This window comes from Phytophthora infestans, genomic scaffold (assembly GCF_000142945.1).
Source record: "Phytophthora infestans T30-4 supercont1.46 genomic scaffold, whole genome shotgun sequence".
In the NCBI taxonomy this organism is placed as follows: domain Eukaryota; phylum Oomycota; class Peronosporomycetes; order Peronosporales; family Peronosporaceae; genus Phytophthora; species Phytophthora infestans.
This window is the reverse complement of record NW_003303713.1, coordinates 165849-178489: the sequence shown is the minus strand read 5'-3', so window position 1 is coordinate 178489 and position 12641 is coordinate 165849. Positions and strand designations below refer to the sequence as shown.

The window sequence follows — 12641 nt, the reverse complement described above, 5'->3', positions numbered from 1 at the left end:
GGTTTTTTTATTTAAGGTTAACATACGAGAAAAAGTATCTATTAGACTGAGGTGATGCTGTGATAGAGTTGATTTGATATTTGCCATTATCTTATTCCCTGCAAATATATGTGACAGCCACTCGTGCCTCTGTGTCTATTCGTTAGCTGGCCCTCCTCAGCATCGTGAACCGTAATCACGGTCAAAATCTAACACTCCTTCTCCGACGTCGTACTCTCGGTAGCTCTCACCATGTCAACTTGGAGGGCTCTCACAATTCCGCTATTCTTGGCGCCGGCATCGCCTTTGTGAGAAGATCAGCCATCAAAAGACGGGACCCCGCGTACTCAGGCTTGACTATTCCTTTCTTAGCGAAATCGCACATGAACTTCACGCGGATATCCACGTGCTTCGCATTCGCCATGCTCTCCTCGGACGTCAGCTGCTCAATTGCTGCTGGCTGTCCATCTCCATGGGGACCGGATCCGCTATCTGAAAGCTCGGCTACCGTGCCTGCTCCCGCAGCATAGCAGCTCCCGCCCAACGTACGACGCTGACGTGAACTCAGCCTCCAATAGAGAGCTCATTCACGTCGGTTTGCTTCTTGTATATCCTCTGTACCGCAGCCCCGTCTATCGTCACGACTCCTCCGGCTTCGGACTTCCTGTCGCTATTGTCAGCGGCAAAATCCGCGCTCATTCAGCTCTATATCGCCACCATGTCGTCCTTCTTCACCGACGCTTGCATGACGAGCTTGGCACTCTTCGTGACCTTCTAATACCTTACGACTCTCATCGGCAACAGCCGGTCGTTCGTGGTGGACTGGTGCGTCCTGCGCGTGGTCTTATGCACCGCAAGAAGATGTCGATCATGGTGCACCGTGTAATCCAGAGCAGGTTTCCCACAAGCGTCTGGAAACTACGGATCATCGGCTCTCCCCGAACTACTGGGCGCGTCATAGCTCCGGCTCCTCGCGTTTCGCCTCGTTGCTCTCTTCACTGACAGGCATGTGCACACTGTTCGCGTCAACGAGGCCGTGCTGCTCAATCAGCTCCTCGATTGTCGATTGCTGATCCAGCGAGTTCCCCCTCTGTGTTATTAAACTCTATGCGTATTCCCAAGCACTTTTGAACCTCGCATAGATCCTTCACCGACAAGACGCTCATGAAGCGGAAGAAAGCATCCACATTACTCGATTTGGACGCGGTGACCAGGAGGTCATCCACGTACACACCCACGAGTGTCATGTCGCCGTCCTCTCGTTTATAGTACAAGCATATGGTCGCATGAATCCCGCCTCCCCGCACCCCACGAGCTTGGCCTTGAGCATCTCGATGGCTCCGTCAGCTTTGGCCTTGGTCTTGAACACCCATTCAGTGTGCAGTACGTGACTGCCGATCGGTGAAGCTACCACGGCCCACACACCGTTATCTTCGAGTGCTCTGAGCTCCTCCGCTAGTGCCAAGAGCCACTTCTGTCTCAGCCTACTCCCCATTACTTGTCAATAGTTCTTCGGGTCTGCTTCCAGGGCGCTGTTCACCACGTCTGTCGGTTGTCCCACCTATTCACCGCCAGCGCCTCATCTCGCCACCGCTTCTGTGGCCTGCCCCGTAGCCGAGAGCGTCTGGTGCTTGCCCCGCGTTCAGTGGTTCTTCCTGCCGCCACACTTTGTTTTTTTTTTGAGTTCTTCTTTGAAGTGTCCTTTCTCGAGGCGTCGGTTCCCTTTGCCTTCTCCGAAACGTCAAGGTGCACGAGCTTGAACTGCTCATTCGGCACGTCCGACAGCGTCTCAACTCTGCTCACGTGTTGCGTTACCACGACTATCTTGTCCCTCGGGATGTACACCCGGTAGCCTTTAAGTTCGTCAGAATTTCCCCCGATCATTTCCGGCTTACCCTCTTACCCAGCAGTTTGTTTTTAGCGTCCCCTTGCACCGTACAGCGTGACCTAAACACGACAATGTCGCTCAAGTCCGGCCTCGCTTCGTGAGCATCTGCAGTGGTGGCTTCACTCGGGTTCGCCTTCGTCGGGCCCCTGCTTAGGATGTACCACTCCGGTCCGTTAAAGAATTAACCGCTCACTAGAGTGGCTGAAACTTTAGAAGTAAACAGCGTGCAACAACGTTGAGACTTGCATCCGATAACATACATCGCGATCTACGCTCTCGCCTTTAGCGATGTTTTTATTTCCAAAACTGAACTAAATCCACGGTCGCAAACCAGGTGTGATATTTAGCTCAGTTACGGAGTTATATATCGTAAAGGGCGAGTGTGGAGGGCTGCAAGTTTTTTGTCGCAGGTCCGCTGTCAGTGCGTGTATCGAGGAGTGAAAGGCACCAGCGTAAATCAAAGATTGCGGCTGTTCCGATTACGCTAAAATTAGCTTGGAATATTGCTGCGAAAAACAAGGTTTTATTGTTGTTAGAATGATATTCAGCAAATGATAAATCGAAACGTATGGTTTTCGACCAATAATGTAATACCAACATTTAAAGCTAGGAAAAAATCCAAGCTCACCTAGTATTATAGATGTTCTAGTGCCCCAAGTAGGAGATGGTGAATGCCACTTCCAACCACTTCTGTATCGCAAGCAAGCGATAACGCCGTCGTGCTTCGCCCCAGACCTTGTCGCTTCCGGCAGTGCGATAGTTTGTAGTCGTTGTTGCCGTGGTGCTTGATCACTGTTTCCATAATGTTTTGCAGCGTCAGAAAACAGTGGTCAAGCGTAGAGGAGGTAGTGCACGGTTGACAGCGGCGATTAGTTAATCGATTGTGTATGTTGCATCTTGATATTGGAGTGACTAGATCGAGTTAAGAAACCTAAGTCAAGTACGTTTATATCTGGAAAGCGAGGAGGCTGGCGTCTCATTTTTAGCCTTCAACTATCTTGAACGCCAGCAGCAGCTACAACAGGGTCATGCTCAACGACGTGAGGGCCTGCGCTGTCCTGCTGTACAAATATAGTACGCCGTTTAAAATAGTATTAGTAATATCATGTTTAGTTATGAAAATATTATACCACTAATTTTAAACCTTGCCGAACGGCTCTGATAGCTGGGAACATGCGGTCTATAAGCATTTTGGGTAAGACTTTCAGCGAGACAGCAACACATTTAGTGATGACAGTACCATTGGGGCGATTCGCTGAATTTTGGAGCGCCACAATGTGTTCTACAATGAGCCATATACCAATTTTGCCATCAAAATAGCACTTTCGATGGCTGCCGTAGCGATACCTCACTACGACAGCCATCACCTTGCCTATGTACCTCTTGCTTGGTGAGGACGTGTAGGGTGCTTCTTCGCTAGCTGTCGGGTAGAGCGTGTTACTAGCCTTGTACATGTATTCTTTTTCATGTATATGAGCATTATCATACTTGTGACGCAATCTTCCTCCTAAAATAATTATAGTCATATGTCACATAGAAACAGTTATCATTAAAATTAAAATTATAGTATTGATACGTCATACCTACTGGGCGCTCAACATGCATTAGTGCATACTCCAGCCGATTTCGCTTGTGCTCAGCCGTAAGCGCTGGTTTGACGCGGGCGATCACTCGCTTTACAAACTGCTTGCTTATGTACTTAAGCAGCGTAGTCTTGGGAATGTAAAAAGGGATGAGCCAGGCTTTGCAGTGTCTGACGGTGATGAAGTGGCGTGGCGGCTACGTGAGCAACACGTCTGGCTGTCCGAGCTATGTCAGCTCGAGCCGGTGGGCACCCTCTTTTCGCAGTAGGCAGATCTTTGAACCTCTCTCTAAAGAACTTGGAGGCTTGCTGACGACAGCACCCAACCCGGATGGCCGCGGCTGATGCTGCACCACGCTTGACAATCGGGAACGGACCGCGCTGCAAAAACCATCGCCTTGTTTTTCTCGGGGATGTCGAAGGTGCCTTGAGCTCGCGCCAATTTGAAGAGTGGCAGGCTTTCATGGTTGATGAAGCTGCCGATTAGGTAGAGCCCATCTCAATTACTATCATTGTTTTTGTCCAATTATATATAGGTAAGTTTTTTTCTGAAAAACTTGATTGTTTATTATATTAAGGGCCGGAGAAGTATGCTGCATACTCCGCCGCGTCGACCCAGAAACTTAGCGGTAGGCCACAGGCAAAGCCATGCTCCGCACCATGTTCCTGATCGTGTGGTTCGACCTTTCCACCTTGCCACTATTGGCCTGATTGCGACATTCACTGATCTGTCGCCTCACCCCTGTTTCTTCGCAGAAGAAATTTAAGGTCTGGTACTCACCGCCACCATCCGTCCTTAGTACATGAATACGGCAGTCGAACGGCCGTTCAAAAAAAGCTTAAACTTCTGCACCGCAACGTCCTTGGACTTCGCCACGAAAACTCTGCAGTAATTGGTGCGGTGATCGATACAGTTGATCATGTATCGGTTCCCTAGTCTTTCCCTTAAGTCATGCGTCATCGTCCCCTTCAGATTTGAGCAGATGACTCCTCCAATCGCACCAATTCGTGAGCTTGACCCGTTGGTCTTTCATGACTGCTTGTTATGGGTCTGTTTGCCTTGTGCACAGGCCAAGCAGTTCGCCCTCAACTCGTCCGTTAATGCGATCCCCGACGCCGGATCCTTTGCCATATTGATGATCGTGTCGTAGTCTAGATCGCATAAGAGACGGTGAGAGTGGATAAGCGTCCCAGTCTGCACGTCCTGTCCGACCTCTGCCTCATTCTCCGCTAACACCGACAACAACACGTCACCCGCCTTTCTCACTCCACTGGGCCCCAGTACGAGGAGTACGTTGCACGTCTTCTTGACGTCGAGCACCACCGGTCCACCGTTGATGAGCCACGGCGCAGTGCTTTCCTTTTGTACCCTCTCGCGTCTAACAACCGGTGCGATATGATGTTCCCCTCCAGGCTCTCCGCGTACTGCAAGTCCAGCAGTCGCACCTCGACCATCCTTCCCATCGACGGGGCATGAGCGTCACGCTTCCGCGCTTAGTTATTCTAAGCGCATCCTCGTCTGCTGCCACGCATTGGCTTTCGTAGCAGATTCGGGTCATTTACCAGATGACGACTGGATCCGCTGTCCAAGATCCAGTCCTTCGTCTGGATGGTCGGGTCGTCGATCGTGAGCACGACGTCAGCGCCCACGCCTTCGTCCCACTCCTTTTTCTTGCTAGGGTACGCCTCCGCTAAGTAACCTACCATACCGCACTTGTAGTACTTGCATATGTCCGTCTGGTCCTTGTGTACGTTGTTCACCACGTCACGGCCCAGCTGCTTGCCACGTAGCTTGATCGCAGTAGACTGGGCAAAGCTTACCTGTTCTTCCGCCTGACGCAGATAGTTCGTGCGTGTGAGTGTCATCCGTGACAGCGTCGACACTCTACTGGCCAGATCGGCATAATGCACAATGTTATCCAACAACACCTCCGCGCGCTTCGCTGACCGCTACCAAGTACAGGTAGTGCTTGGTCTATCTCCGCTTGACACTCTTATGAGCCGTGAACATCTTCATGATCTGTGTCGGTGTGATATTCGTCGCGAACGTGTGCAGCAGCCGCTGCATCGCGCCTTTTCAGATGTTAGTTGTAGTACCGCTCGGCCATCCTGGTCATGTTGTGACACACGGTTGCTATCGAGCGTGCACGGTGGCCAATCAGATCCCGAGACAATCGTTAATGGCTGTGACGGCCTTGATGCCGTTACGCCCATCAATCAGAGTTTGATTTACCTGCTTCATTTCACTACAGTGTGTGCTTAGTAACGGGTTGTCTTTAGCCTGTTACACCTGGTAGCACTTTGTAATCCGTCCAACGCCAAAAGATGAATGACACATCGATAAACGACGCGTCCAAGATGACCGCCACATCCCCGATAATGGAAAGTGCTGCGTCGTCGCCGGGCGCAGAATCCGAGAGAGACCAAGCAACGGCGCCTTCCCCCCACACTCACGTCCCTACTACATCTTCTGAGTGATCGCCATGTATGGTACAGCTCTACTACACAAGCTGGTACAGCTTTTTCGCCTCTTTGACTGAGTATCAAAACGACACTCATCAAGGTTTCCGCAAGCGACCATCGACAAGTGTCGCTTCACGCAACGACGAACTGAACAAACGAGGGACACTGACGTCTGCAACACAGATTCCGCTGTTTTTTTATACGTATTACCGCAGGTTCTGTTGCACACATGGTTGGAGGCGTCCAAGTCGCGCTACAGGCAAGCGCAAACACTACTTCGTGAAGTCCACAAAATGCGAAGAACAGCTTTCTGTCACGGTCTGTCTAGGTGGCTAATATGGGGTTCCGAGCGATGGTGACTCAGCAACGCACATTGCACAGCCATGAGTCGGTTGCGACGTCGTTCGAAAACCACCCGGCCAACCGCCGCGTTGACGATGCAGACGTGATTAGCTTAACGGACGAGCTTCAAATGGCGGGAGCGAAAAAGAAGCGAATTCTAAAATACTTACGCAGAAATACAGGTACGTCTCCTCATAGTATGTTATTCGAAGCCGAGTTTTACTAAATCGTGTGTGAAGCGGCGTAAATAGGGAAGAAAGCTACGCTACGTGATGTGCACAACCACGGTCAGAAGCTGAAGGATGCTCGTCGTGGCTCAACTACTGTTGAAGAGCGACTGAGCCGGTTTACACGACTTCTGTGGTTCACGAAAGAAAAAACACTGCAACTTTCTATGTAGATGACGACAAATTTGCCCAAACGCTTACTTTCCACCCGCACCAAATGCGAAGGTCTTTTGAAGCGTTCCCAGAGGTGGTTATGATCGACGCTACCCACAACACTAATGACGCCCGCTATAAGCTGTTCAGTTTCATGATACACGACGTATTTGGTCATGTAAGTACCTATGCTTCCGCTACGAGGCTGACTCCTGTATACCTGTTGCCTAACTATTTGTGGTATTTTGTGTATGTTATACTGTGTGACTGTTGTGCGGCGGTGGGACTGGATTGTGACTATTGTGTGGCGGTGTGCTTGTAAAAAGGAACAGTATGTGCAGCATGCGCTGATGGAAAATGAGTGTACTGGATGTCTTACTGACGTGATTACTTCATTTAAGTCATTCAACCCAACGTGGGAGCAAATTCGGATCATCATCGTATCCAAAGATTACGGGGAGATATCGCTGCTGCGTGGTGCCTTTCCTGGTGTTAGAATTCTATTGTGCACGTTTCACGTCGTGAAGTATCTTCGAACCGAAGTGTCGAAGTAGGATTATGGTGTGCTGGATCGTGATAAAGTTGAAGATGCTGTACACATGATGTTGAGTGCGCAGACCGAGGCTGAATACGATACTGGTAGAAAATATTTGCTCTACGTCGTGGAAGGCAAGCAAATTTTACAAGCGGAAGAAATTCCAGAGCCTGAACATGCAATTTTGAAGTATTTTCATGCAAACGGGCACCAGTGCAGAGAGATGTGGAGCTGGTTCGGACGTGTAAACGTTCCACATATAGGCAATACTACTAACAATCGGTACGGATCTACTTAGCAACAAAGATAGCGTTGGACCTTGCTAACACTGTCCTGCATAGACTGGTTTGTCTGAAAGCGGCTTGGAGCCATTTGAAAGACGTACTAAGGCCAACCATGATGCTCGACATGTGTGTCGATACATTGTTGTTTTGCAGTCAATCGCAGAAATGGAATATACAAAGCGGGTGACGGATGTTGGATACATGCGTTACAGTGGCGCAGACGCTGAATTGGAGACGTTGGCGAAAGAGGTTAGCCAACACGCGTACCAGCTTGTGGAGAAATAATACCGCGTGGCAAACGATCGAGAGACGCAGTATAACATCGTTCAGCTGCAAGACCACGTGTTTGAGCTGGCATCACTGGCCCAACCTGATCACAAACATCATGTTGACAAAAATGTACGTATATTACGTATATCACTTGGGTTTAATTTGACAATTCACTTAAAGTTTTGATTTATAGGCCTACAGATGTTCGTGTACTTTCATGAGAACGGAGCTATTACCCTGTTGCCGCATCATCTATTGACTTTAAATCAACACCTGAAACACTAACGGTGCTTTACCCTCAGCAGCAGAAGAAGCACTCTAAAGAATGCGAAAGCATAATCAAAGCTCTGTTCGAAGAGACCGCGAGCGCCATGATCACGAAGCGAGAAGAAATTTTGAAGCAACTGGATAGTCACTGCTGCGGTCCGTTAGTGCTTCTTTATTTTCGAGTGCGTAATGGCCTTTTACGTTACATTCGAATGCGGTGTTTACTGAAGACACTACATGTTTAGAAATACTCTGCAAAACTACACTTAAAAATGGCTGAGTTTACTACCGTCTTACCCCGCATATAAGGCATATGTGCTGTAAATGAATACAACACTGCTTGTGTGTTATATTCGTTTAGAAAGCCTATGTGTCGTACAACGAATAAATTGTTTGACTTTGAAGAAGCAAGTTTGTGGGTCCTGGAATCTGGCTTGGTCGTTTAGGCTGACCCTCCTACGCGATCGGCGTGGGTTCAAACCGCCACGCTGTGCTTCTTGCTAAGGGCAGCAAAGCCGTGACCTTTCACGCCTATCGGATAGTCTGCTAGAACAGCGAGTTTCTTGTGGATACTATAGCTACGTCGCTCAGCACTCATGGCTGTGTAAATTATAAAATAAGAGAATTAAAGCCAAGTAACAGCAGCACCGACAAGTTTGTTCAGAAGGGTGGTTGGTTGGAAGCCCTCAAGAATATTCATTGGTTGGTACAGCCTTGTGTTTTACAGCCTGTGTTCGAATAGGTAGGTGGTCAAATTGAGGTTTAAGCTAGATGTCGAGCGAATCCCGTATTTTATTTAGAACAGATATGCCTTATATGCGGGGTAACGTATTTTTGTTTATTAAATATGGAAGGTCGCTATTCATTCCTTGTGGTCAGAAGAAATGCCCCGTCAGAGCCTTCGCCTTAAGGCGGCCGAGAAAATCGTCGCCTCTGCCGCCGCTTCGACGGCCAAGCAGAAACGCAAAAGCGTCTCGGCCGTTAAAGTGTCGGTGGAAGTATCCACCTCCACGCCACCCCCCAAGCCCAAAAAGGTCAAGACGTCCTCCGCCGGCGATAAGAGCGCGTGGGGGGCACTATTCTCCAAGCCCAAGAAACAAGAGCACGCTCGTCCGCTGACGGCGGAGCCCATTTCTGCCGAACTTCAAGCGAAAATCGACGCATTTCCTTCCTTTGAGGACGTTTCGCGACGCTCGGCGGACGATATCGACACAAAAATCGTCGCGTGGAACGTGAATGGTCTTCGTGCTGTCCTCAAGCGCGACGAAAGTGTCCACCTTCGAGCCTACGTAGCTCAGGAGGACCCCGACATTTTCTGTCTCAGCGAGACCAAAATCTGCCGCGACGAGCTCCAGAAACTCGAGGACTTTTTGCCCCAATACGAGCACCAATACTGGTCCTGTGCAATCAAAAAAGGGTACGCCAGCACAGCTATTTTTACTAAGACCAAACCTCTGAGTGTCAAAGACGAGATCGTCGTGGGCGACCACGACTCTAAGGGGGTCGCCAAGTCCGCGAACGGCGGGAAAGACCAGGAAGGACGCTTTCTAGCGCTGGAATTCCCTAAATTCTGGCTGGTCCACACGTACGTGCCCAATGCTGGAGGGAAACTGGAGCGCTTGGATTTCCGAACGACCCAATGGGATAAGGCCATGCACCGCGAGATGAAGGAGATGGAGAAGACGAAGCCTGTGATCTGGTGTGGGGATCTGAATGTCGCTCATCAAGAGATCGACATTCACAACCCCAAGGGGAACCACAAGAGCGCAGGCTTTACGGACGAGGAGAGGGAGAGCTTCGGCGAGATCCTGGAGGACGGGTTCGTCGACACGTTCAGACACTTGCATCCGGACACAGTGGAGTACTCGTACTTTGGATACCGCCACAACATGCGCGCCAAGAACAAAGGATGGCGACTCGACTACTTTGTCGTGTCCGAGAAGTTACTGCCCCATGTGGTACGTCTCTTCAAAACTGATAATCCGGAGTGGGTTGATGATTTAATCTTCGTTTTGTGCTGCAGCGATCGTCGTATATCCGGCAAAGCGTCGTCGGCAGTGACCATTTGCCCATCGGCTTGGAGCTAACCGGCCTTTCAGCTTGATCGTGTATAGATGTATACATGATTACGAAAAAACAAAATATGAAAGTCCCCGCAGCATTGATCGACTCCAGTGCTGTACTTGGATTAACGTTACCTTTGCTTCGCGCTACATGTATCTCGCCCACCACACATGCAGCCACTCTAGAACGCGTCACTATGATTGCGATTGCGCTCCGCGAATCCAGGCTGACTGCTAACTCCTTCGACGCTCCCACCTCTCGAGCCGTTCGGATCGTCATCCGGTTTACCTGGCTCGGCCACTCCGTTCTCGTTCGAGTGCCCCCCATCACTATCTGCGTCACTGCCGTCCTCATCCTCTTCGCCGTCTTCTCTGTACTTGAGCAGACTGCGCTCCACGAACGGAGACGTGGTTCGGTACTGATCTGCCACCCAGATGCGCAACGTCTCGAGGAATCGCCCGTCGCCTTCACTGACGCCGCCTCCGACACTCCGCACTGGCGCCTGGTTGTCGTCTTCCAGCTCCCACTCCGTCTTGACCTCGATGTCTTCACGGTCGCTGCACACACGCATGAGCAGCGGCACGAACACTTTCCGTACATCGCGACGGATACTGGGGATCTCCAGCGCTCGCGCCTGCAAATCTTTCGACGTCTTGCCGTTGACGATATCCGCCAACCAGTTGAGACAGAAGCTGAATTTCCGCAGATTCGAGCGACAGATCTCGAAGCGCATGAGCTCCAGCAAGTCCATTTCTTCCGCCAAACGAGGACAGCGAGCCAGCACGAGCTCCTGGACGCGGTAGAAGAGCTCGTCCGAGTTCTCCAGCCCGTGGCCGCCCAGCGAGTAGCAGTTCTCGCACAGATCGAAGCCCACGCACGTCTCACACGAGTAGCGTTCGCCCACAATAGGCGTCATCTTGCAGAACTGGCAGGACGTGCCTTCGTGCGTGAACTTGCTGTTCTTGAAGGTCGCCGCCACGCGCTGCTTGGCGCCGGCGGCCATCGTGCCAATGAACTTGGCGGCGTTGAGTCCGCCCCATTTGCGCTTTGACATGGTCACATCGGGCACTTCTGCCGACTCGGAGGCGGTGTCCATGTCGTCGGTGTGCTCGCTGCCTCGCTCTAGCGGAGAGGGGGCCGCCAGTGGCATCATAGTTTCCACGTGTTTCGGTTTGGATACATAGATGGCTTTGCTGCCAGTGCTGATAACTCGAGACATGTGAGGCACCAGCTTACCCACGTCCTCGATTGAAGGACCCAGGAACATGTGGTCTTTCCCGAACTTCTTCTCCCCAGGCACGAAGCCGCCTAGCACCGAGTCGCGACGACGTTCGATCTGGATACGAACATCGGTCACTAAAGTGCGGCGTTCCATCGTGGCGTACGAGATGCGAAGTGCAGGGTGGGCCTTAAGTAACGGTAACAAAAAGTCCTTCAACTCAGTCTGACGCTCTTGGGACAAGTGACGCAGCACGATCTGCGACTCGTTCACAGGCTCCGCCGTCGAGTCCGGGTCCAGCGCGCCCATGAGCACTCGACTGGCGCCTTCCTGGTGTTCGTACGGCAACTTGCGGATCAATTCGTCCAGTCTGTCGAGGTCCAGAGCCTCGTCGAAGCTCCGAGCGGCCTTAATCTTCCTGTCTTCTGTCCAATCACGGATCGTCTGGTCTGCCGTGGGGTCCTCAGGCGGTAACAGACCTGAAGTAATAGGCGGCGGCGTACCTGGAGGCGTGTCGGGCTCCTCGTCGCTCCCGTACTCCCTACTCTCGTCTCCCTCGCTAATATGACTGGCTTTGAGGCGGTCTTTCGGGCCAAAGCCCACTGTGTCTCTCCCTTCCTCTTCCGCTTGCGCCAAGGCCGCAGCCACACTGGAACGTCGTCGCAGCTGCATCTGTTGGATCTGATTCTCGAGCTCGAGCACCTTGTCCTGCTTGTCCTTCAGTCGATTCATCCCTGCCTCCTGCTCCTGCTTCAGCGCCTGTTCCAGTCCTCCGATACGCCCCTTGTGGGCATTCACTTGCTCTTCATGTCGCTGGAGCTCCTCGTCCTTCCGATCCACGTCCTTAAGTAACAAAGCGTTCTCCGCCTTAAGCGCCGCCACTTCGGCAGCGTGGCGCTTCCTCTCTTCCTGTCGCACCTCACGCTCTGCTTGAAGCGCCGCGTCGGCGTCCTCGTTGCTCTTGCGTTCAGCGAGCGCCTCGACCTCCGAGTCGCGCGCCTTGGCGGCTTCTAGCTGCTTGGCGCGCTGCTTCTTATTGGCCGCCTCGAGTGCGCTCACTAGGCCTCGTAAAGCAGCTCCTTCCTCCTCTTTGAACTTAATTTCTTGCTGTAAGAACGCAATCTGCTTGTGCGAGGAATCGAGTTTCGCAGTTTCCAGCGCTAGCAGCTCGTTTTCGCGGAAAACGTACTCGAACTTCTTCTTCCAGCGCGAAAGGTCCTTCTTGAGTCCCACATAGTTGCTCTCGTAGATCTGAAGCTCCTTGATCTTAGTGGCCAGCTCCTCCTGCGTCGCACGCAGCATGTCCACGTGCTCGGCGCGCTCGGCGTACCGAGCCGAGTTGCTGTGGTCCGCGTCCTCCTCCTCCAT

The 12641-nt window shown here is 51.5% G+C and overlaps 3 protein-coding genes across 3 annotated transcripts; 1 reads left to right on the top strand and 2 right to left on the bottom strand.

Annotated features, from left to right (window-relative positions):
• Nucleotides 1-4479: 4479 nt before the first annotated feature.
• PITG_16835 (uncharacterized protein) lies at nt 4480-5691 on the bottom strand (the record flags this gene model as incomplete). Its single annotated transcript, XM_002897232.1, has 3 exons — nt 4480-4905; nt 5013-5282; nt 5683-5691. The coding sequence occupies 3 exons, from the start codon at nt 5689-5691 to the stop codon at nt 4480-4482; spliced, it is 705 nt and encodes a 234-aa protein (XP_002897278.1).
• A 3183-nt stretch (nt 5692-8874) lies between these two features.
• Nucleotides 8875-10051, top strand: PITG_16834 (exodeoxyribonuclease; the record flags this gene model as incomplete). The annotated part of the gene is made up of 2 exons (XM_002897231.1): nt 8875-9948; nt 10037-10051. 2 exons carry the CDS (start codon nt 8875-8877, stop codon nt 10049-10051), a joined length of 1089 nt encoding a protein of 362 aa, XP_002897277.1.
• A 184-nt stretch (nt 10052-10235) lies between these two features.
• PITG_16833 (uncharacterized protein) lies at nt 10236-12641 on the bottom strand (the record flags this gene model as incomplete). The annotated part of the gene is made up of 1 exon (XM_002897230.1): nt 10236-12641. The coding sequence occupies one exon, from the start codon at nt 12639-12641 to the stop codon at nt 10236-10238; it is 2406 nt and encodes an 801-aa protein (XP_002897276.1).